The sequence below is a fragment of the Callithrix jacchus genome, chromosome 9, assembly GCF_049354715.1.
Source record: "Callithrix jacchus isolate 240 chromosome 9, calJac240_pri, whole genome shotgun sequence".
Lineage (NCBI taxonomy): Eukaryota > Metazoa > Chordata > Mammalia > Primates > Cebidae > Callithrix > Callithrix jacchus.
Window position 1 is genome coordinate 83,821,787 of NC_133510.1, and position 27,169 is coordinate 83,848,955.

General features: G+C 35.4%; 1 protein-coding gene across 5 annotated transcripts in view; it reads left to right on the forward strand.

The window, feature by feature from the left end:
* Nucleotides 1–27,169, forward strand: part of ACSS3 (acyl-CoA synthetase short chain family member 3) — a 163,566-nt gene that overhangs the window by 21,354 nt on the left and 115,043 nt on the right. For all 5 annotated transcript variants that reach the window (XR_013521947.1, XR_013521949.1, XR_013521948.1 and 2 more), the window contains exon 2: nucleotides 6,767–6,911. Coding sequence is in view for 2 of the 5 variants with exons in the window: in XM_002752792.7 (XP_002752838.4) it covers nucleotides 6,767–6,911 (145 nt within the window). In the remaining 3 variants the exon portion in view is untranslated. The remainder of the gene's footprint in view (nucleotides 1–6,766; nucleotides 6,912–27,169) is intronic.

Below are 27,169 nucleotides of genomic sequence, written 5' to 3' on the forward strand. Positions count from 1 at the left end.
TGGAGACTACTTTGCTTGCATTACTTCTCTTATGAGGCCTTGGGCCACAGAAAGCAACATGGCCATGCCTCATTTCAAGTAGGTAGGAAAGTTCAATCTTACAAATGCCTGGAAGGAAGGCAACCAAAATCACAGTGGACAGCAGGAATGATGATTGATAGCATATCTCTCTTTGTGATCTGAAGGTTCCATGTAGCCATTTATTATTGAATTTTCAGCTGTTTGAGGTTGATTCTGTTGAGAAAATAAAAGGCAGAAGCAAAATTTTTATGGCCCAGATTTTAGTTTCATAAAACCGAGTTTAGATGTTGTTAAAAGTGGAAGAAATGCTTCTTTTTACCAGAAGAAAAATTTTTAATTATATTTTTACTTAAATTTTTTTATTTGGTGGTAGTTATGCTGACTATTAAGTTGACGAGTTAGTTAAACCAAAAGCCAAGCAAACTAGACCATTCAAATTTATATTTTTAATTTAAAAATATTTAAATCCCCCATTCAGTATGTAAATACATGCTCAAATAACTCAATTAACACAGAAGTTTATTGTATAAAAATTTAGACTATCCCTTTTCTATTACTGCCCTGCAATTTTTCTCTTACCCAGAATTTACCACTATTATTTTTAATGCATTTTTTAATTTATTGTATTTTAGGTTTTGGGGTACATGTGAAGAACATGCAAGATTGTTGCATAGGTACACACATGGCAGTGTGATTTGCTGCCTTCTTCCCCATCACATATATCTGGTATTTCTCCCCATGCTATCTCTCCCCAACTCCCTACCCCCTATTTTTAATGCATTTTAAAATATTCCTTGTGCATTTACATAATGCAAAACATAGATAAACACAGAGGCAACTTACTCTGGCTGTGTAAAAAGCTAATTTTTTGAACATTGTTTCATATGTGTATATCACATACATGTTGCATTCCTTTTAATGATGCAAAATATGTTTTTAAGCTCTTAATAGATACTGATTATGAACCCTCCTAAATGGCTGAACAAATTTATTTGCTCACCAACATTATACAAGAATGCTGTTTTCTCTTCACTCTCACTATAACTATGTATGATTTTTTATATCAATTCAGAGAGGCAAGTGATATCTTATAATTTTAATGTTCATTTTCTTGACTAGTAGGTTGAGCATCTTTTTTTTTTATACTTGTCATTTTTGTTTTGTTTTCATCAGTGGATATCATGTTGAAATTGTTTGCCTATTGGATTTTTTAGTTTTTCCTTATTAACTAATAGAAACTCTCTATATATTGCAAATATGTCTTTTCCTCATTAAATATGTTGAAAATATGCTCTCCCCATACCCTGACTTTATGTTCTCTTCTATTTTTGCATGCACACCCAAACATGCACACACACATTTGCATATATATATATACACACACTTACATACATGCACTCATCTGAGTGTCAAAATATAGGTAGTTGAGTGAAGTACATTTCAGAATCTGAATAAAGATCCTTTTTCACTTCTCAGTTAATGGAAGTTTTGATTACTAAAATCCTTCTTCCTATGATTGTTTGAGGAAGAAGAGGCAATGAGAGTAGGATTTCTAGACTTTCCGGAAGTCATAGATTCTTGTTCAACAAGTGTTAAATCTTCTAAAAGATCCTCTATGTAGAAACTCCTCCTATCTCAGAAAATTACACACTAGGCCCAGAAAAGTTTATGTGATGTGTTTGCCTGTGCATAGGCGTGGGTGAGGGTGTGGGGAGGTTAAGTAGGGGAGGGTATGTGTGGCTTAATCCTAGTACCCAAAGAAACCAAAATTAAAACTATGTTTCACTTTTCAAATTGAAGAACATTGGCCAGGCATGGTGGCTCACATCTGTAATCCCAGCATTTGGGGAAGCCAAGGTGGGCAGGTCACAAGGTCAAAAAATGGAGACCATCCTGGTCAACATGGTGAAACCCCATCTCTACTAAAATTAAAAAAAAAAAAAAAATTGCTGGGTGTGGTGGCTGAGTGCCTGTAGTTCCACCTACTTGGGAGGCAGAGGCAGGAGAATCACTTGAACCCAGGAGGCAGAGGTTGCAGTGAGCCACAATTGCATCCCTGCACTCTAGCCGGGGTAACAGAACAAAACTCCATCTAAAAAACAAAACAAAACAAAAAACTGGAGAAGATTGAGAGTAATTTGTGTTGAGAGGAGTTAGATGTTAGATTTAGGGAGTGCTGATGATAATATAGATTAATTCAGTATTTCCAGAAAGCAATTTGATTATTCAATTTTAATGTGCACGCATGTGTTTGATTGTGGGAACCTAGCCTGCAAATGTAATTAGAAAACAGTGTGGCCAATATTTGTCTGCAAGAAACATCATCCTAGGATCATTTAAAATAATGACAATGTTGTAAAAGGCAATTAGTAACAACACAGGATTAATTTTATTATTGAACAGCCATTGAATGGAATATTATGCCATCATTACCATAATTTTTGAGAATTCCTCAGACCCTTGGAAAAAACTCATGATGCAGTCCTCAACACAGAGGCAAACTATTAAACTACATAATAAGTATGTTTGTATATAGAAAGTATAAAAAATACTCCAAAGTGTATTTTTTAGTATTTTTACAGTGAGCATTAGTTACTTTTATAATCTGGGGAGACAAACCATTTAAAACCTGCCCACGAATTTAGAGGAAGGGTGGAAAGACAGCACATAGAAGGCATTCAATTGACCTTTACTGAAATGATTTGATTTAAAATGAAATAAGAAACTTGTCATAGTAGAATATCAAATCTCTGAGCTGGGAGGCTTCTTGCAGGTCACTTGGTCTAGTCAGTCACAGTAAGCAATCTCTAACTTAGCCAATTGACATCGGTAGATTCATTACCTGCAACTGCCTCTTGACTGTGCTGATTTGCTATCTCCTGCAGCAGTTCTGTTGCTGTGTAACATTGCCTGCAGATCCTTCCCCCATTTGGATCTTCATATTGCCTCCTCCATGAGTACTCTTATTTATTTAAAAAACTGTCTACAGGTACTCTTAAAAAAAATCCTAGGGTGTTAATATTTTCAATGTTAAACTACTCTAAAATTGCAAACAATTGAAAAAAACATCTAAGTTTAAGTTTGAGTATTGCTTATAGAAGTAGTGTTGTTTGTTTAAGGGCTTGGTTCTGTAATCAGACTGCCATGAGCAAGTTACTGTTATGAGTTTCCTTGTATGTAAAATGGGGTTAATATCTACTTCATAGGGAAAGATTTTTAAAAATTAAATTTGTTAACAAACATGATATGAAGTCTTGGACTAAAGTAAAAGTTTGATAAATGTTATTTAGAGACATCTGGTTTCAAGACAGAGAAAATATACTTCCCACTCATCTTGATAAATACAGTAAAAAACCTAGGACACTCTATATCTTTAAGTCTTGAGTCTTAAAGACTACAAGAAGAATATGACATTCTCTCTGCATTCAGGTAGATTACAGTGTAATGAAGCAAACATCAGAGTGGAGCAATATTGTAAGTTAAGCAATGTGAAAACTACTATGGTGGAGATACCTACATGGGGCTTTCAAACTACTTGGGAAGGGTAGTGGTCAAGTGAAGGACAGCCACAGAAGTGGAAACTGACTGAATTCAAGGAACTGCAAACTTTGTAATTCAGTACACCTGGAGTTGTGAAGTTGGATGAGTGGAAATGAAACTAAGTAGATTAATGGGTTTTGAGTGTTATCTAGAGTAGGGGTCCCCAACCCTAGGCTCATGGACTGGTATCAGTCCATTGCCGGTTAGGAACTGGGCCACACAGCAGGAGGTGAGCGACAGGAGAGTGAGCAAAGCTTCATCTTTATTTATAGCCACTCCCCATGCACAGATTACTGCCTGAGATCCAACTTCTGTCAGATCAGGGTGGCATTAGATTCTCATAGGAGTGCGAACTCTATTGTGAACTGCGCATGTGAGAGATTTAGGTTGCATGCTCCTTAGCTAATGCCTGATGATGTGTCACTGTCTTCCATCAACCCAAGATGAAACTGTCTAGTTACAGGAAAACAAGCTCAGGGCTCCTACTGATTCTACATGATGGTGAGTTGCATAATTATTTCATTATATGTTACAATGTAGTAATAATAGAAATAAAGTGAACAATAAATGTAATGCACTTGAATCATCCTGAAACCATCCCCTTTTCCCACCCCAGGTCCATGAAAAGATTGTTCTTCATAAAACCAATCCCTGACGCCAAAAAGGCTGGGGACCACTAATCTAGAAATATATAGTTACTATCTTGAACTTTATAGAAACATATTAAATGATTTTGAGCAGCATTTGAAATACTTTCATGGACATAGTAATATTGACATTGAGCAAAGCCATTATAGCAGCATAGGGAGATGGCTTGAGTGAATGGGATCAAGTCTAAAACAGGGAGATTAATTAGGATGTAGGCATTGTAATCAAGGAGAGAACCAAACCATTATAGAGACAATAAAGGCAGATGTGACATTACATATAAATGAATATGGAGAGTGAGGGTACAAATCTGACTTTGGAGTTTCTAATTCAGGCCACTGGATGTAACATATTTCCTTGAAATATAGAAAACAGGAGGAGGAGCAGGTTTGTAGTTACGATGGGGCTTTGGAGATGGAAGTGGGGTGAAATGAGTATAGTATTAGGCATGTTACTCTTTTTAAGTAAAGATGTCTGGCAGACTCTCAGCTATAAGGTATGGAGCTCAGAAAAGAAGGTTAGGGTTGGCGATAAAGGTGGAAGCCGAAACCAGAAGAGTATAGACTTCACGCATGGAGAAACTGTTGTGTGAGCAAAGGGATGCATATGGAAAGTGAGATATTACAGACAATAAAAGATGAAGAAAACAAGATTCCACAAACTTATTGAAAAAGAACTGGCAAAGAAGTAGGAGAAGAATATTGCAAATAAATGACAAAGTGAATTCTGTAGAATTGAGGGAAGCCCCTTTTTTGGGTAAAATGTCATGAACATAATTGACTATTGATCACAAAGAATAGAAGAAGTCATAAAGGAAAAGAGAATGATGTTATCAAGAAGTATTCTAGCAAGTAAATAGTTCCCCATCAGAATCTTTTTTTTTTTTTCAGGAAGAAAGATAGACACAGATAGATTTTTTGAAAAATTCTATAAAACATCTTTCCTTATTTCTACCACAGAATGACAACTTTACATTTTAGTGTGTTAGATACTGATGGCTACAATTATACTGTATAATCAGGAACCAGAAAAATCTCTGTAGCACAAACTATTCAGAGTTTATTTCCATGTGTCTGCAGGTTGTCAAGGCATCAGCTGATCTAGGTTGGGGTGTTTGGGAGCATTGCTTCAATACATGAATCTAGCTGAGGTGGGCTCCCTGCTGCTTTTGGGCTCTGTTTCCACCTGCAGACGTTCATTCTTGGTGCCATGTTGAGGAAGGAGCAGTTATACCCTGGGAGGCTGTTCCTGGAGAAGGTAGTGGTGCAGAAGAGCTAGCCTCCGCTTGCATCGTGCCTGCTGACCTTGCATAAGCCAAAGCAAGTACATGGATGAGTCCCAAATCAAGAGACATAGTTTCCACTCATGGAGGAAGGGTCAAAGCGAAGAGACAAAATACGTTTGCTAGGAATAGAGCATTGGGAAGAGGTACTGTTTTTGAACAAACCTGAGATCAATCACATGGGAAATCAGAATCATGATAGTAATTACTTCTGTGCTAGCTGTAGGTAGTCAAATTCACTATTATTGAAATACATAGGGCCATTTGACCCTGATTAAATGATTCTTCCTCCTGCTGCTTTCTGTGGCTATTATTTTTTAATGCTGCCACTATCTCTGTAGCTACTTTTAATCCACTGCTTCATTTCACACAGGGTTCTTTGAGCAAGTACCTGAAAGTGATACTCAGCTATTTAAAAAGAGCTTTTCTCCTTGCTTCAATATACTTTCCTGTTATTTTGCATTGTTACAGTGTTTGGTAGTCTGACTTTTTAAGAAATGGACCATTACTATACTTGCATATTTTATTCTAATCTCCATTTTACTAAAAACGTGGCATATATACAGCCTTTTCTTTTGGCAAAATGAGTTATATTTCCTTAAACAGTTATTCCATGTATCTACGTGATGTCTGTGTTTTCAAAGGAAAACATTGATCAATTAAGAGATGAAGAGCACTGAATTGCAAAGGTTTATAAAAACAAATATTTCATATGAATGTCCCTTCTGTGTTCAAATTATGAAGCGTTTCAAATGTGCAGAAATATTATCTATTCTTTGTGAAATTGAAGGCATCACATTTAACTGAAATAAAAAATACATACAGCTCTTTCAGACAAGAAAAGAATTTTTCAGCAAGTTGTTCTATTTGTAGCAGGTACCAAAACTTCAGTCACACATCTGCCATTTGTCTTTTCATAATCCCTAATGCCTCTCACTACACTTACATACAATTTATTTCATCTATGTAAAAAGGGTGACTTTTGTGATCTATACTCTAGTTTTATTCTAAGCAATAAAATCCACAAAGTCATCAACTGAAAGTGTGAGATACACACACACACACACACACACACACACAGTGGACATCAAAATACATATTAAAATAAAAAAGTACACTGTGTACCATCTTAAATATCTACGTAATTACCTGACATAGAATGCACTAGGAAACATTGTTTTAAGGCCAGCTCTATCAAACAAGAAATATAACTTAGTTAAGTGACAATATATTTTTAAAGCAATCATTCACTTTTACTTTTCAATTATTTTTCAGGTTTGTGGAAGGAATGCTTAACATTTGTTACAATGCCCTTGATCGTCACATTGAAAATGGTAAAGGGGATAAGATTGCCATCATCTATGACAGTCCTGTTACAAACACTAAAGCAACCTTTACCTATAAAGAAGTTCTGGAGCAGGTAATATTATAAACTTTTTATATATATTGGAAGTCATATAGAAATCACTTAAATAGCATACATTCTCATTGTAGAGCCTTGAATTCTCTTAATGAATTGAAACATGTTGCCATGTTTTTCTTTCGATACGTACTGGAAATGAATACAGGTGTGTTAACTCATGTAGACAGTTTTTATATCCTTCAGTTTATGTTTTACAGTGCTAAATGATGCTAATTTAACAGGGAGAGAATGGAAAATTCTGACAATGTGTCAATCTTTCTCTGATTTTTGCTCTTCATTCACATTACCATCACCTTTAGCTGCTCTCCAGATCTTATATTTTTGAAAGAGTCCCCTAACTTCCTTCCCTGTCACCAGACTCTGCTCATGTTAGATGATCACCAGAGTGTTCCTCCTAAGAAACAACATGTTTCTCTCTATGCCACTTAAAAATGTATTTCTTTAAAAATGCTCTTATCCAGAGAGTAAAATCCAGATTGCTGTGGTGTCTAAGACTCTTTGGAATCTGGTCATAGCATTCCTTCCAAGCTTCATTTTCCAAAATTTTTGGCCAGGCACACAACCCTTTTTTTCAGCCTGAATGTTCTGTTTTTCCTTTAGACACTCCCAGGCCTTTGTATATGTTCTTTGAATATGTTTCTTTGAACATATTTCATTCCTTTGGCTTATTTGCTCTTTTGAATTCTTTCTAATTTTTGTAGTTCTTAGGTGGACCATGATATTAAAAGATTAGTTATTTTTCTCTTTTAAAAAAATTAGGGTAGAAAAAGGGTTTCAGAAGTAATTATAAAAAGTATTTGGGAATTGTGAACTGTGGGAAAGTTGTTCAAACTGTGGAACTTTATTTACATATGATTTAAAGAGAGGTAATGGCGTAAGGCAGGGTTTCTCAACTTCGGCACTATCGATATTTTGGATCAGAAAATATTTTGTTGTGGGTGTTGCCATGTACATGGCATGATAGTTAGTAGTATCCCTGCCTCCTGGATGCTGATAACACACCTCCACCTCCCCAAGTTGCAGTGTCTGCACACATTGCTAATGTCCGCTGAGTGGCAAGGTTGCCACTGGTTGAGAAGCAGAAGTTGAGCAGAGTCTGTCATGCTAGGGGTTTGGAAGCATTTGCTACGAAATGAACGCTTTTAAAATTCCATTCTCTCCTTTTGCTTTTTGAACCCATTTAAGGGTTCCATTCCATTTTTAGAAAGTTTCATCAACTCTCTCTGACTCTTTGAAATCATATTCATTTACATCAAGAAGTTATTTCGCCATGCAAGAAATTTCAAGAAAGGCACTCAGACAAAACTATTACCTTTCCAGTCCTGGGTTCTTGCAAATAAGAGAGAAAAGTTTACACCAGCTTGCTTAGGCTGGATATCAGCCTGGTCATAGCAACAAATTTTAACGTCAGCTGATTTAAACATAAAAAAAGAACTTACAAAGAGGGAATACTGAAGAGCTCGGCTTAGAAAAGTGGTACACCCTAAGGGAGAAAGAGCAGTGATGAGGAGTTAAGAAGAATCCACAAATTGTCCAGTAACTTGACTCACTGCCTTGAGTCAATCTTCTAGATTGAAAGAGTAGGAAAATCCATTGTGCTGAACCCCTATTGACTCCAGCGGGGATGGCACCAGGTTTAAGAGGCCAAAGAAGAGAGCCAGGGCCAGCATACAAGACATGGAGTTTTACTGGGGCCTTACATATAGGGGAGAGTCCACTGTTGGCAGGCTGGGCAGAAGAACAGCATGACTTGCCAAAAGCATGCAGTTTCTATAGCATCTTCACGTAGCATGATCACTGTAACAGTCTCCACCTGGCAACTTTCATGTAACCTAAAACAAAGGGCCTCGATCCTGGACTGCAGAGGGCTGAGATATTCCTCAAAAATAAGGAATGGATTTGTGGATTGGCCACTTCTGGATTTGTATTCTTTAGCTCAGTACTCTGAACACAATCAGGTGTGACTGCCATACAGGATCTTTCTCAGGGTATGGTCAAGTCAAGTCATCAGTGTCGGGGCATCTACGATATAGCACCTAGTTGGCCAAACTTAGGTGACTTGCCTAAACAACCAGTCAGGCCAGAGTAATCAGGCAAGAAAAAGAAATAAAGGGTATTTAAATAGGAAAGGAGGAAGTCAAATTGTCTCTATTTGCAGACGACATGATTATATATCGAGAAGACTCCATTCTCTCAGTCCAGAATTTCCTGAAACTGATAAGCAACTTCAGCAAAGTCTCAGGATACAAAATCAATGTGCAAAAATCACAAGCATTCCTATACACCAATAAGAGACTTAATGAGAGCCAAATCAAGAACAAGCTGCCATTCACAATTGTTACAAAGAGAATAAAATAGTAATACAACTAACAAGGAACATAAAGGAACTCTTCAAGGAGAACTACAAACCACTGCTCAACGAAATAAGAGAGGATACAAACAGATGGAGAAACATTCCATGTTCATAGTTAGGAAGAATCAATATCGTGAAAATGGCCATACTGCCCAAAGTAACTTACAGATTCAACACTATCCCCATCAAGGTACCAATGACCTTCTTCACAGAACTGGAAAAAACCACTGTAAACTTCATATGGAACCAAAAGAGAGCCCGCATAGCCAAGTCAATTCTAAGCACAAAGAACACAGTGGGAGGCATCACACTACCAGACTTCAAACTATACTACAAGGCTGGAGTAATCAAAACAGCACGGTACCAGTACCAAAACAGAGATATAGACCAATGGAACAAAACAGAGGCATCAGAGGCAACACAACATATCTACAACCATACAATCTTTGATAAACCTGACAAAAACAAGCAATGGGGAAAGGATTCCCTGTTTTATAAATGGTGTTGGGAAAACTGGCTAGCTATGTGCAGAAAGCAGAAACTGACACCTTACACTAAAATTAAATCTTACACTAAAATTAACTCTGACACTAAAATTACACTTCCTGACACCTTACACTAAAATTAACTCCAGATGAATTAAAGACTTAAACATAAGACCTAACACCATAAAAATCCTAGAAGAAAATCTAGGCAAACCATTCAGGACATAGGTGTAGGCAAGAACCGCATGACCAAAACACCAAAAGCATTGGCAACAAAAGCCAAAATAAACAAACGGGACCTAATCACACTCCTCTGCTTCTGCACAGCAAAGGAAACAGTCATTAGAGTGACTCAGCAACCAACAGAATGGGAAAAAATTTTTGCAGTCTACCATCTGACAAAGGTCTGATATCCAGAATTTACAAAGAATTAAAACAGATTTACAAGAACAAAACAAACAAGCCCATTCAAAAATGGGCAAAGGCTATGAACAGACACTTTACAAAAGAAGACATACATGAGACCAACAAACATATGAAAAAATGCTCATCATCACTGGTCATTAGAAAAATGCAAATCAAAACTACATTGAGATACCATCTCACGCCAGTTAGAATGGCAGTCATTAAAAAATCTGGAGACAACAGATGCTGGAGAGGATGTGGAGAAATAGGAACACTTTTACACTGTTGGTGGGAGTGTAAATTAGTTTGACCATTGTGGAAGACAGTGTGGCAATTCCTCAAGGACCTAGAAATAGAAATTCCATTTGACCCAGCAATCCCATTACTGGGTATATATCCAAAGGATTATAAATCGTTCTATAAGGACACATGCACATGAATGTTCATTGCAGCAGAGTTTACAATAGCAAAGACCTGGAACCAACCCAGATGCCCATCAATGATAGACTGGGCAGGGAAAATGTGGCACATATATGCCATGGAATATTATGCAGCCATCAAAAATGATGAGTTTGTGTCCTTTGTAGGGACATGGATGAACTTGGAAACCATCATTCTCAGCAAACCGACACAAGAACAGAAAATCAAACACCGCATGTTCTGACTCGTAGGCAGGTGTTGAACAGTGAGAACACATGGACACAGGAAGGGGAGCATCACACACTGGGGTCTGTTGGGGGGAAATATGGGAGGGACAGTGGGGGGAGGGGAGTTGGGGGGAGAGAGTATGGGGAGAAATGCCAGATATAGGTAAAGGGGGGGAAGGTAGCAAATCACACTGCCTTGTATGCACCTATGCAACAATCTTGCATGTTCCTCACATGTACCCCAAAACCTAAAATGCAATAAAAACAAAAAAAACAACTCATCAGTGGGGAAGAAATCTCTTGTCCTCTTTTGATTTAATAGTAGGAACTGGCGCCCTGTCTCCCTCTAGGATGCAAACAAGGGGAATTTCAGTCTAATAAGAACGGAGTTCAAATGCTGGGCAGTGCAAGACAAAAAAAAATTATAATGCTGCAAATATGTTGTTTAGTATTGTTTATCAGTTTGTAACTGAAAACTGTATTTTTGGAATTAAGTATTCAGAGACAGAGCTCACATTGGGAGTGGTAAGAAAGGCACTCTGTTACCAAACGAGCTTGTTATTCTTATGAAGCTGTGTTCTATTATAAGAGATAATGTCGATATCTTGAAAACCTATTGTAATATATGTTTTGTTTTAGGATTGCATTTTCAGCTTTTAGAAGAGGTTTAATCTATGATTAAAAATTGTGCCTGTGATTTTGGCATATTGCTGCACTCTCATGACTATACTGGCAAATTTTTATTAGTATACAAATATGTAAGTTTATTTACATTATTGTAAATATAGCATCTATATTCACATATTGAAGTTAGTACATAAACATCAGAGTCAAGGAAAAAGCTTTAGAGAAACATAAAATAAGACGAATTTTTGCCATTCTCATTTTCTGTTGTTGGTTTTCAATTAATTACATAAGTGTATATGACAGTTATACATATATGTTTTGCTTAGAAGCTTTTCTGCTAACTTATCTTGATTTTCTAATATTGAGTGTGGACTTTCAAACCCTTTCAGTGTTTGTGCTGGTTCCCTGGTTTCAGTTTAGCCTGACATCAAAGTACGTAAAAGGACTGTTTCTCTCACCTGCCGACAGCCTCTGATTCCCCAGGCTTTTCTTCTCTAAGGTACTAAAGGAAGAACTGTTAGGAAAGAGAGAGAAGCATTGTATGCTGCTTTGATTACTTGCTTCTGATTCCCTATGGCCTTTATTTTACTAAGTAGAGAAGACAGAGAAAGAAAGATTTAATGGGTAAATCCATTGAGAACAAACATGAAGAAGTGCCTTTGTACATTAGTTGTTTTACTCTCCCATGTTTCATTTCTACCGGGAGTTTCTGACTAGATAATACTTGATTAAGTTAGTTTGTATTTCTTATTTAATTAGTGAGCCAACACATTTTAGGCTACCTCGTCTTAGTAACATGGAAGATTTGAAAATTTTACAGAATGATTCAGAAGCAGAGGTTTTCTGTAACTATCATCTTTTCTATAGATCTGAGAATATTTTAAATATCCCTTTATTAAGGTTTTTGTACAGAGATTTGGACCTAGTTCAGGATCCATCAATCATTCAATAAATATTTGTTTTGTATGTCAAACCCTGATAGGAATAAGATATACAAAATGAATGAACCCATTTCTTATTGTCAAGGAGATAAGAAAACATGTGAACAGGCTATCTCAATGTAACCGAATAAGGGTCATGATAGGGCTTAATGTTATATTCTGTAGGAACACATGTCGAGGCAGACAAGTTAACCAGAGGTAAATAGAGTCTAGGGAGATTTCTGGAAGAATCAATGTCTAAAATTACCCTGATTGTCTACCCTCTGCTTGAAATATTTTTTCCTCCAGATATCTTATGGTCTGTGTTACCTGAATGTTCTGTTCTCAGTGAGATATTTTCTGACCATATTAAATATAAATATTCCTTTCCACACCACTTCATAAATTTATTTTTTCACTTTCTTTTTAAATTTAACATTGATTACTCAGTATCATTCCTTATATTTTATTTGTCTGTCTTCTTTAGTTTCATTTTCTCTTCTAGAATGTAAGTTCCATAAGGGCAGTGACTTTTTATTTGCAGAACAGTCCCTTTCATGTAGTGAATAGTTGTTGAATAAAGAATGAGCCAATGAAAGAATGACTAAATGAAATACTGTTTGAAATTTCTAAGTGAATCTAGCTTCCTTTATTGCAGAAACATCTTTGATTTAAATTATATTAGTAATGGAATCAGCTACTGTCCAAGTAAATTCCAATTCTATCTGTGAAGGATTTTAACTTCTTTACATTCAGCTTGCTAGTTCAAGATGAATATATCCTGCTTGGATTTCCTACACTTATAACTCAGAAGATCTGCATTATGGAAGACATGTATGTTTTCATTGTGTCCTTGCTCTTGTTAGCTCTTTTCAAGTTAGTTGTTGCCATATTAAGCCTCAGTGAAATAAAAGTTACGTGTGAGAGTCTATTTATATGTGTATGTATATCTTATATATATATATAGCACAAGTCATTTTAAAGTATCGTCATATTTATTTTGACCACTAATTTTGTTTTGAATTTACTTCTGTATGTGGCAAGTGTGCTCTATTTTTTATTTCAACAATTATGAGTTTTTATGTATTTATTCACTAAATAAGAATGTGACCCCTGAAGGGCACTTGAACAATTTTCATTAATACATATATACTGGGAAAATTGACAAAACCAGTTATGTACTAAATTTTCCCGATTTAATTCAAACTGTAAGTGCCTATTATCTTAACTAAAGGTAATTTTTTGAAATATAATTATGGCAGTAGTTGTAATTATAAAGGCCAAATAATTTGGAGGAGAAAATTAGTCTGAAATCAAGGACCACATCCCATGATAATTTTTTCTCCCAAACCCTGCACTCAGGGATATTCTCTTCAAAGTCTGTATACCATCTACACAGACATATGTCAGAGTAAGATAATCTGACATTTCTTCATCTGTCATATCAGTATTGCCTTAAGAAAACACTTACGACACAAAATCCAGGACATGCAGAAAGTCAGCCCTGTCAATGGTTGTCTTGTTCAGGGGAAAGGATGCAGAAGCTTGTATTGTTTGTTTTTATTCCTTAAATTTTCTAAATAAACAATAAAAACTTCATTTATAGTATAGTCAGTGCCACTAAAAAGTGTATCTCTAAGTTAAATTACCTTTCCAGGCTTGGTAAATAGGGGAATGATGCTAGTATGAGATAGAAGTTGCAGTCGTTCATGCATTTTTTTCCTAGGATGCAAGTTTTTGAACTTTTATTGATCTATACATTCATATAGGAGAAACAGATCATGAAAATAAATTTTGTTAGATTTTCACAAACAGAATAAATCCATATAAGCAGAGAAGCAGAGTATTTCAGGCCCCCAGAAGCTCTTGTTATGTCTCTGTTTAGTCATTTCTGAGCCCCCATGTGATTGCTCTTCAGACATTTGAAGGTTTATCTGCTTTTGAGCTTTATACAAATTGAATAATACAGGGTACTCTTTTGTGTCTGGATTTTTTCACTCAACTTTCTGTTGATGAGTTTCACTCATTTCCCTGCAAGAGGTTGTAGTTTGGTTATTTGGGTAATGTCTGGTTTGGGGTTATTATAAATGTTGCTACGAATATGTTTGTACGCAAATTTCATTGACAATATTTATGCATTTGTGTTGAGGATGTGCTTAGGAGTAAGATGAATTGTTCATAGGCTAGGCACACATTGGACATGAGTAGATAGTGCCAAACAATTTTCCAGAGTTGTTGCACTAATTTATATTCCTGTCTGCCGTGTATGAGAATGTCAGCTGTCAACACTTGGTGTTGACAATTCCAGACCTTTCCAGTTTTGCCCTTTATGGTGAATGTGTAACGGTATTTGTGATTTAAATTATTTTTCCCTAATGACAAATGAAGTTGAATTTCTTATTCTGTGCTTAATGGTCTTTTGTCTTTTATTTCATTTTATTTTATGTTCGCAGAGATGATATTTTGCTGTATTTCAGGCTGGTCTCAAACTCCTGGGCTTAAGCAAGCCTTCTTTCTCAGCCTCCCAAAGTGTTGAAATTACAGGTGTGAGCCTCCAGAAGGTTGGGAATTACAGGAGGCTGATGATGAGAAGAGAATGGTAGAAAGTGAGGTTAGGGGAGTATCCAGGAGTCAGATCACGTAGAACCTTTCAGGGAATGGTCAGACTGTACCTGATTCTAAGGATGATGGGAACTCCATATTGTCAAAGAAATGACTTCGGCATCTCTGAAGATGAAGTGACTGTAGTGAGTAAGATTGGAAACAGGGAGATGACAAAGGAATAGGCACCCCATAACTTAAATCCCCTTAGAACAGCTGTATTTATTTGCATGTGGGAAATGAAGGGATGGGATAGATACAGTCTGTGCCGTGAGATTCTGGAAGCTATTCTGCATATGTGCCTGGTCTTGGATCCCTGGTTACATCCAGTGTGTTTGAAAGACATCTGATTGAGCCTATTATACAGCCGCTACCTGTAAATGCCCTGCTTCCCTTCCATGCTTTCAGGTCTTTTGTGACCATTTTAGGAAATTGTTTCTGTATAATTTTCAAGTAGAATTCTGGGAAAAGAAGATTATCTGTTGTAATACTTTAGTTCTCTTTAACACACACACATACACTTTAAAGATGATTTTTGTCATTAAACATTCACTTAATAATTGATACACTATCCCCCCTTCGCCTAAATTTTTAAATGTTTCGTCAAAGGCTAAGCTGCTAAATAAGGATATGCAGTAATATAGTGCCTTAAATTTTTTGAAAAATGTATTTCTCTTACATAATAATCTAAAGATGATGAGGTTTAGCTTGGCATGACCCAGGATTATTAAATCTTATTGCACCTTCATCTTCTAGCTCATTGCCTTCATCTGCATCATTGAAGCTGAGTCAAAGACATGTATAACTCAACTCTTGGGAAGGTGGAGGAGGATATAGAGGAATGGACATGCTATTTTAATGTCCACGCAGAGAAATATCATATATGCCTTCCACACACATCCCATTTGCCCATCAGCTACTAGGAAGGATGGAAAAAGTAGTGTAGGTGGAGGGATCCTGATGGGAAGCTAGGAGTTCCTGCCACAAATACTCTTTCATTTCACAGGTAAAATAAATATCAGATCTTACATGTAAATAATTGTAACCTGTTAATACAATAAATCGTAAGTCCAGGGAAATAAATAATTGCTGAAAATGATGTCTCGTAGGTGGCATGCTAGAGATAAAGAATAAAGGCTTCTTCAGTGATGTATTCCTCACCCACATACTAAATACTTATTGTATATTATTTATTGGATTAGACAGTGGGGTCATAAAGATGAAGTAAAACATGATTCTTGAATTTAAGGAGTTTGTAGTTTGCCCAGTGAGAAATACACAAAAGCTATTGAATGTGGTGTGATAATGTAACAACAAAGCTTCCTACATTTTGACCAACCTGGCCACAGTAGTTCAGAGAAGGCTTCACTGTGGAAGTGGCATAGAAGTTGGGTCACGTAATAAAAATAGAAGTGTGTGCCCCATACATACATAACCTTTCCACAGGTGTTCCTTGATGGTCGGAAGAAGATTTATCCAAGAGGTGGATTTGACATAGTTAAAAATGAAAATGGGCACCCTGAGGACAAAACTAACTGTTTTTGTTGGCTTAAGTTCTAGACCAACAAGACCAATTAAGTAGGAAACAATAAAGATTGTTGGTGAATAAAGGAAGGAGACAGAGGAGACAGGCAAAGTTTAGGAGGAAGAGAATAGAAGAAGAGTAAAAGTGTTCTCACAAGTGAGGTGAGGAGAAATGGTCACAATGAACACTTGTACCTGTTATATAGCAGTGTAAGGACAGCTGAATGCGTCAACAACTTTCTGTTTCTGACCTTTAAAAATTAACATATGAAACTATAAAATCATGTGACCTAGCGTAATTTTCATAACAAGTAGAGGATAAAGCTAACTAACTTAAATTGAAGGACACTGAGTGGCTAAAGTGATGCAAATTAATATTTTAGAACCACATTTTGAGGATATAAGACAAAATATTTTTCACATAAGATTTTTTGAAATAGATTAATATGTAGCTATGAAAAATTCCACTAAATTATTTTAATTCATTTGGAAGTTATATGCTTATATTTGTGCACTGTGTAGATATATGTAATAGTTAAGTAAAATGAATTTGAATAAATCAATAAAGGTTACATTCAGTAGAATTATTGTCAAGATTAGAGACCTTAGAGATATTGTTCTCATGCCATGCTTGATTTAAAAGCATTTCATTTCCATTACAAAGCTGAATAATATGAGGTTTATCATGTATAGGTTTTATGGGAAATTTGATATATTTTAAGAGTATTTATCATGAATTCTTGGCACACATGATCTATGTTTGCTTTTTTTATTAGTTACTAGTGTACGCATTATATTTGTGACTTTTTCTTCTTTTTAAATGTGTATGGCTGACTCCTTTGGTTGAGTGACGTAGATGTTTTTAAAACAGACCCAGCTATTGCAATGATCTCATGTCCTTGTACCATTCCTGGGATATTTAGCAAGTTCTCTATGAGACCTTCACATATATTGATTGACTTTCAGGATACATTGATCAATGAAACTGTAAAGGTTAACTGGAACATTGCCCAATGCTGGGAAGTGTGGTTGGTTTACCAGAGTGGTTGTCATGTTTTATGTACTGCCTGTAGAAGTGCTGGGGGTGTTTGTTTAATTAGAACTTTGATTAAATCATTACTGCAGAATTGATCTAAACAATGCAGCAGGATTCCTGTTGATATCTTTTGCATCTTTTATATTTTTCTTTAAGAGAAAGAAGCCTCTAAGAAACCAAATTGGCATTTCTTTTTCATGAAATAGTGAGGCATATAAATGCTTTATAAAGATAAAACATTTTTACACACTTTTGATATTGACTTAAATTATTTTTATTTTAATGTATTATTAAGCCTAGGACTTAATGTCCTCTTTTTGCAACTTAGTACATATATAAAGCCAAATCTGAGTCATAGTATAAGAACAAACCCACAAAGCCAATCAAGTACAACATGACAATATTAATTTAATATTGTGACTCATACTGTTTTGCTGGAGCTGAATGACTGATTGCAAAATGTGTTTGATGCTGTGACCCTGGGGCTTTGAGTTTGGTGACATGTTCCCAGTGTTACCTCAATTCTCTTGTCACATATTCGTAACTGAACTTTCATAGAGCCTTCAATTTCGATTATACAACGTACCATAACCTTATCTAACCTTTACTTATTATTACAAAAGTAAACACAAATAAACACAGTAAAATTGCATGAGTCCTCAGATAATCCAGAGTATACTATATTTCATTACTTAATTAATTTATTTAGAGATAGAGTGTCACTCTATCACCCAGGCTGGAGTGCAGTGTCATGATCTTGGCTTACTGCAACCTCTGCTTCCTGGGTTCAAGCAATTCTCCTGCCTCAGCCTCCCAAGTAGCTGGGACTACAGACACACACCACCACGCCCAACTAATTTTTGTATTTTTAGTAGAGACAGGGTTTTACCATTTTGGCCAGGATGGCCTTGATCTCCTGACCTTGAAATCCTCTCACCTTGGCCTCCCAAAGTGCTGGGATTACAGTCGTGAGCCACTGCACCTGACCTATTATTTTTTAATTATATCAAAATAACACAAAGTTAAAAGATTCTCACAGACAACTCATTGACCCTGAGACTATCTCCACAGACTCTAATTGGAGAAACACTACAATAAACAATTTATTAGATCAAGAGAAAAGGAATCTGGCCTTCATTAACAGTGTAAATTAATGTTCTTCAAAAAATGTTCTTCATTAGCCATTTAATGCATTGTATAGTCATAGTTTTAAAGTAATAACTTTGTTTCACATTTTGCATATTGTATAAACAAATATGCAGGGCAGTTATCATACTATCATATGTTCACTGAAGGAATATAGCCTTATCTAGATGACTTACATATATTTGTGAAGAATTGAATAGTCTTTATTAATAGAGTATAGTAGATTCTATACCTTTTCAAGCACAAATTTGGAAAACTGTGTACATTAGTGGCAAAATTATGGTAGATTTTTCAGAATGCTTGTATAAAGGTATGTGAATGCATAATTGTGAAAAATTTCTTCTCTAATAGTCGAATTTTCTTCATTTTAGTCCAGGTGGATTATATATTTTTAAAATATAACAAAGCTTGCTTCAGCACTTGGAATATTTTCTTTGCAAATACTCTAGAAAATGTACAGAAAGTAATGAACTTTGAATTGTGCTATGTTTTAAAAAAATCATCTGAAAACTCTTTAATAGGGATTTGCACTCTATTTCTCTATATATCTGTGAATGGTACTTTTCTGAGCGGTGTTTGGGTTCCAGTGTGGCCACCCAACTCCTTAACATATAATCTAGCTGAAATACAATGCATTAGCAGTGAAAAAGAATAAAATCAGTATTCTTGCAGTACTCATAACTAAAAGAGGGACATAAATTAAATATTATTGTACATGTTAGTGTTAGAGAAAAGCAGATTAAATTAAATATCTCCTGAGGTGGGATCAGCTGATTCCTGCGGTGAGCAGTGGAGGGAAAGGGTTATAATCATGGTTATAATTTCCAAAGGATGAAGAGAACACTTTGCAGATTTTGCAAGCTGGAAACAGATACATAAGAGGATCCTAAAATTTTGCTTTTTTTGGTAGATAGAAGGTGAAGAAAGGATAGAGAATATATGTAAATTAGGGCTTATAACTTTTAAAGTGTCTATTTTAAACTTCTTGTATTCTTATATAGTACAATAAAACTACATTTCTTAGTATGCATTTTTAGACACAATACCTATTTAAATACCACAGGTTTTTTTTTCAACTTTTATTTTCTATTCAGGGGGTACATGTGCAGGTTTATTACATGGATAAATTGTGTGTAGTTGTTTCTTGTACAGATGATCACAGTACTCCAGTAGTGAGCATAGTACCTAATAGGTTTTCAATCCCCGCCCCCCTCCCACCCTCCTCTCTCTAGTAGTCCCATTGTCCAGTGTCTATCTTTCTCATCTCTATTTCCATGTGTACACAATGTTTAATTCCCACTTATAAGTGAAAACATGCCATATTTGGTTTTCTGCCTCCCTGTTAATTTGCTTTGGATCGCCTTTAGCTGCATCCATCTTGCTGCAAAGGACTTGGTCTTGTTCTTTTTTTTTTTTTTTTGAGATGGAGTTTCGCTCTTGTCACCCAGGCTGGAGGGCAATGCTGCGATCTCGGCTCACCGCAACCTCTGCCTCCTGGGATCAGGCAAATCTCCTACCTCAGCCTCCTGAGTAGCTGGGATTACAGGCACCTGCCACCATGCCCAGCTAATTTTTTGTATTTTTAGTAGAGATGGAGTTTCACCATGTTGACCAGGATGGTCTCGATCTCTTGACCTCGTGATCCACCCGCCTCAGCCTCCCAAAGTGCTGGGATTACAGGCGCGAGCCACTGCACCTGGCTGGTCTTGTTCTTTTTTATGGCTGCGTAGTATTCTGGGGTATATATGTATCACATTTTCTTTATCCAGTCCACCATTGGTGGGTATCTAGGTTGACTCCATGTTTGTGTTATTGTGAATAGTGCTGCAGTGATGGAACATATGAGACCATGTATATTTTTGGTAGAATGATCTATTTTCCACAAAATATTTATTTTCCTTTGAGTATATACCCAGTAATAGTATTGCTGGGTCAAATGGTAGTTCTAAGTTATTTGAGAAATCTCCAAAGCACCTTCCACAGTGGCTGAACTAATTTACATTTCCACCGACTGTTTGTGTGTGCTCCCTTTTCTCCACAGCTCTACCAGCATCTGCTGCTTTTTGATTTTTTACTAATAGCCACTTTGACTGGTGTGAGATGGTATCTCATTGTGGTTTCGATTTGTATCTCTTTAAAGATTAGTTATGTTGAGCATTTTTTTTTTTATATTTTTTGGCCTCATGAAATGCCGTAGTTTTAAATGGTTTTGAAAGTACGTAGTCACTATCTAAGTCTCCTTTCTGTTTATCTTTCTGTTATCTGGGTTAGGTTTTTTGTTTAGCCACACAACTCGTCTCTTACCAGTATCCTCACTTCTCCTCCACTTTGTCGTCCCATTTCACTTCTGCGGCAAAACTCCAAACCTGGATCAATCCAATTTCTTACTAGTTTCATTCCTGTAGCCAATATGTTGAATCCTGTTAAAGAAAAATCCCATAACTACAAATATGGATTCAATATAATTTTATGGTCTCCAGTGTCCACTGGGACTTCAATGCTGCATTTTTTTTTTCTTTAGCATTTCTCTAACAAGTTTTTCTTTTACTGTTCAAAGGCTATTTTAAACTTTTGGCCTTCCCACCTCTGTCCCTCAAGCTTAACGGGGTACATTGATTCAAACCCAGGAATAATGATAAAAATTTCCTTTCACCAGAACTACAGATTTGCCTGAATTCATACACATTGTTTTCTCTTTCCCTCCTTTTAAAATAGAAGCTAATCTTTTTTTTTTTCTTTTGTACCCTGGGGCCATTTTATCAATTCTTTTTAAGGCTTTTGTTCTGTTACCTTATCTAATGGCCATATGGACTACTGGCTCTTTATCTCAAAAATATTCGAAAGTGTTTCCACTACTAGCTGGTTTCTTACCTGTTTTCCTTCACTTTTTAACTTTGGGAAAAAGCCATTTTAACTTCCTCATCATAAGCTAAACCAAAACCCTTTAAAATATGTCTCATTTAGCTAAGGTAATTAGTACTTTCCTCTTATTAATTCCAATAGATGTTCAATATTTTACTTCCTCTCTTTATCATATCTAACATTTTTGTCCATTCAGACAGTCTTCACTTACTTCTGTATACCATTCTGCCCTCATTTTCCTTTCATTCCTCTGTCCATTTTGTCTAATTTTCCTTCTTATATGTTTCTTATTTTGCCTGTTTCTTCACTTATAAGGCAACCTACTTATTCTGGGTTGCCTTCTCTTTCCACTTTACACATTCTTCCTGGGTGATCACATCTGCACCAATGGCCTTTTTTTTTTTTTGCCACATATGGCAAAAAAAATGATTACTCCCAGTGCAACACTGGCTATTCTCAATTCTGTATCATCAGCTCACACCTTTCTCCTGATGCTGAGATCACGTGCAGGGTTGCTGAGTAGATATCTATACATGGTTGTTCCACTAGCATCTCAAATTTAAACATGTCCGATGTGAATGGCATCACTTTCCAGTCATTTGCTAAAACCTGTTAGCCCATTCTTAATATTTCTTAAATACATTTATTTTTATCCCTATGATGTAATAATTGAGTTTATGCAATAATCATCACATTATTGATTCTTGTTTATGCAACAATCATTACATTTTAAGAATTTGGAAAGTACTTTTAAAGAGGATGAACATTTTTCAGTTATTACACATTGTTCTTCAGGTTAGTTTAAACGTAATGGTTGTAACAAGGCTCTGTATCATATCCAACGTTGTTTCTTCGTACCTTTCCAGTTCATCTCACAACCCTCTTCATCCTGAATGTTTGCTCTCTCTAAACTAAACTGCCTTTACTTTTTCAGCCAAATGGGGCATGCCATGATGATTAGAGATTTTGGCAGAAACTTTCCAGTGTGTAAAAGCAGGAGGAAGTTACAACTACCCAGTTATTAATGTCTAGAGTGGAGAGATGTTAAAATGGTAAAAAGTGGAGGCAAACCTTAATTATTCTTTGTCTTTTTGTTGCATGCACCCTACTCCTGTTGTGTGTTAATGACAGGCATCAATTACATATTTTATTCTTTTAGACCTCGGACTTCTCTTTGACATAGAATTATTTTCTCTGTCCAAAAGGGCCTGTTACACAAAAACATTGTTTTAAACTTAAAAAGATATTTTTTTATAAGATGTGATAAATTCTGATGATTTTCTTGTAAATTTTAACATGTTAAAGAAATGGAAGACAATATTCCCTATCAAGACCATGAGCACACATACATAGAAAAATATAGATGTTAACTCATTTTCTATGAAATTGTACTCTGAAAATCACAGTAGTCTTGAAAGCAAAAAGATTATTGAAATATTGGTCATTTTGAGCTTGAACTAAAGGGATTAAATAATTTTCTATTTCTCTCTGCTTGTGAATATATAGTCTGAAAATGACCAAATATTGATTGAAACCCACATGTGAAGAAACTAGTAATGAGAAAAATGATTATTCTAAGTAATGGTATTTACTCCTTCATTTGGAGAAAATTATTTGAGAAGAAATGTGCTAGTAAATATTTTCTGGACCACTGTCAGATAACTATTTTGAATATAAGATAGCATTTTGTAATATTTTTTGAAAAATTTAATAGAATGCCATTCTTAAATATAAATATTCCTCTGTGTTTTAGATAAATAATAAATTTTACTTGTGAATGTACATGTGATGTTTTTATCTTTGGAAGAAAGATTTTTCTTTTCTAAATAACATCTCTAACTTTGCTGCTATCAAGAGACATATCTCAAATTAAATTGATTTAGTTTAGCATTATCTTAAAATTATTTCAATGCTGTATCTAATTAATTCTGTCTAAAAATATTCCATTCCTAGAAGCTTCTTATATGAAAATATTTGTATTCCTAAAAATTATCTTTCAAAAATGATAGTTTTACTACCAGATCTTAAGCAGTTTTAGAATAATTGATCGTTTTCACAAATATTTACCTGGTTGTATGACCAAAAAGAGTAAGTTATCCATTATAGTTAAAATTTTAATCTTTTCAATGGCTGTATGTATGTGTACAGGTACAACAGACTAAATGTGTATGTGTGTGTACATGAACACATGATTAATATAGTACATTTACAAGTAATGTACAGGTATTTTATATAACTCTTTCTATGAAAATTCTGCATATTCTCAAGAACACTTATTTATAATTTTAGCAATCTGTTTCCTCAGATATTATGGTTGGTTTTTAAATTAGTTCTATTTTTGTTACTGTTTAGACAAGTGTTTGCAGTGTAACATTGCTGCATTTTGAAAATATGCCTTCCCTTGTCTTCTTTTTCATAGAGTTTTCTTTAATGTGGTTTTGAAGTTGCCTGTGATCACTGTATTTTTGCTACAGTTTGGATGCTAGGAGTATCTTTTTTTCATACAAGCATAATTTTCCTTAGGTAAGCACACTTGCTGTTTTTGAAGCAAGTGCTAATTTGTCCTGTAGACCATGGCTTTTGGTCACTTTTGACCAATCTTTGTATTTGAGCTGTGAGCATTTGGTCACAAAATTATACTAACCCAAGGACTGGTTTTGAAAGATTTTCCAGATTGAATACATACAATTTTTATTAATTTAGTTTTCATTATTCATACAAATATGTTTTCATTTTATAACTCTGAAATTTAAAGCTTTTACTTCTATCTGATGCATTATGTATTGTTATATATAAACCAAATATGTATTCATCATTTTACAATATATAAATTTCTGTTGTTGCATTTTCTTATTTTGCCATTATTATTCCTGTGTCATTTTTTTCCCCAGACTCCAAATTTCTTTGGTTTAAGGACCTAACATTTCTTTTTCATTTTTGTATCTGCAGACATGACTTCAGTTTAGGATATACAGCAGATACTACATAAGTTGAATCAATGACAGGATATTTATGTATGACTTTAAATTACTACTAAAATGATTCAGATAATTTCTAGTGGTAAGAGTCACACATTGTTATATCTAAATAAACATATTCATTTAGTTTGCTCTAGGCTTCCTTCACAACTCAGTTATTCACACACTGGTAGTGTAGTATCTTCCTGCTAGCTGGCATTGCTCCCCTGGGATCCATATTGCTCTTGGTGTCAGACTGAAAATCAATTTTAGTGGTCTGTGCTTGTATAAAGCCATTAAATTATTAACAAAAAAATGTTAAGAAGGTGCAAAAATGAATGTGAATTGGGTGAACGACACATGGTTAACTTTTCTTAAGCTGAAAAAGTATTGATTGTAAACAACCTATGTTAAAATATTTTCCCTTTTGCTAATAGTAGAAATTGTAACTATACTCAGACATTTATGGTAGGATAAGAATATGTCATTGGATAAAAATAATATCTGTTTTTTCTTTGAGAATTTTCCATCTGAAGTTGATAAAAACAAGGTGAACCCTGAAATAACATATCAAATGCCTTATATATTGAAGTTTCAATAGCACTTTGAGTGGTTATGAACTCATATGTTTTCCTATACAGTTTCTCATACATATATATTTAGATTTACACATTACAATGGAAAATTTAACAGAGTAACATTTAGCCCTGAAAACTACTGGAAAAGAAATTCGTTCTATTGATTCTATAAACCTTTTGTCTGTAGACTAACTGTGGTGTGGTAATCAGGTTATCAAAACTGAAACAAGCAAGGCCAAATAGTCTCCATCTTATGGTTATACGGGCCTGGTGCAGCCTAATTCTATTAAAAATTATTTTCAGTGCAATGGTTGACAACTCAGATTCCTACAGAAAAATCAGTTGTTGGTATATATCACACTTTCTATATGGTTAGGGAACTATGGTGTAAGCACATAAAATAAACAAGACTAAAATCATATATTTTAAACTCAGAATTAAAAAAAGGCAAGATGTATGATAAATGCCCCTGTGAACAGTGAGTTGTATGGCAAACCACTAGGCAATCTCGATTGATTGCCGTTATTCAAGAATACAGGCCTGGTGCTGCTAGACTTTACAATTTTTCTAGAGAAACTGGAGATCTAGATTTGTTTATGAAATCTACTAAATTTAATATGTTGGTTCATTTTCTTAAAATGTGATATGGCCCCAACTTAAATACATCCTGGTCACATTTGGCTGTGGCCTACCATTTTGAGATCTTTGTTTCAAACAAGGTTTTGAATTTTTAAATCTCATTTCTTTCAGAGGGCAGAAAAGTTGTGGGCATCCTCTACCAAAACTGTAAAGTGAGACTGGAGTATTAAGTTGCTGAATCATTGGTAGTTTGGACCTTGGTTGAATGTCATTTTTATTCAACAACTGGCACAATTGAGGATGCTGAAACCACAGCTTTGGATAAGGCTCACTCTTTTCCTTGGTCTTTCTCAGTGTGGTGCCTTAGAAGAAGTGCCCAGTAATGTGATCATGGACAGTGGTCACTTTCTGCAGGGGTTGCACACTGAGCTATTGGGATATAACTTCCCAGTTTTTGTCTTGTTTTTTGAGCTCCATATAGAATTCAAGTTTATGATTTTTATTACTTTGGTATATCTTTCTCATAAGCTTCTAGCACCTTTGAGATTCCTAAAACACAGCACTCAATTGTAGAGTTTACAACACAAAGTAGAATAAAACATTGAGTTTTTTTTACCTTCTTTCACCAGAACCCTTAACCTTGACCACACCTTTCCCCATCTATACAGAGAAAGTGAATAAAGAGAAAAGAGAAAAACGGCCAGGATTCAGAATTCTTTAAACTTGTTCAGAAAGTAGGAGATACAAAAATGAAAGGAACCACAAATAGCTCTGTGGCCTAATTTCTTCTCCCACGCTTCCTCTGTTCATTGTGTTGGACCATCACATTCAAAGGCAAGCTATGGTCCTTCCAATTTCCCACCATGCCCCTACAGGCCCTTCAGCCCCCTGATCTGATTGACAACTGTTTTCTCACTTGTTTCTTCTTCAGGTCCCTGGTTTCCTTGCTGTTCCTTGATTATATCACATATGATCTCCTTTACCTCTTACATGTTTGTACTGCACTGTTGTTCTCTCCGCCTAAAATAGTACATTCATATACACATTTTTTCAATCTCCTACATGTCTTACTAAACTGTTGCTTTCTTAGTTGCCTCTCAGTGAGGTTCCATTGAGAATTACATTCACCCCTTCCCCTGCACTCCAAATCCTCTTTATTCTGCTCTACCTCCTTCCCCCATATGATTAAAGATGTTTTTTACTATAATACATAATTTTTTTATTATGTTTATTGCTTATTGTAAGTATATCCTCTGCTAAAGTGTATGTAGCTGGAGGCTAGAGATTATCTTGTCTTGTTTACCAGATGTATCTGAAAACAGTGCCTACAGTGCCTGGCATATAATAGATACTTAATTTTTTATTTTAAGTAAAAGAATGTTGAACTACTTTCACTAAGGGCTGGGCGTACTTCCCACAGTCCGTTATAATTGCCCATGGGAAGATTTCTTGCAATAAATTATATCATGTGTGGGCTTATGATCTGTTTTGTTTTTATTGCTAGAAAGTACAAAAACATGTTACAGGAAAGAGAC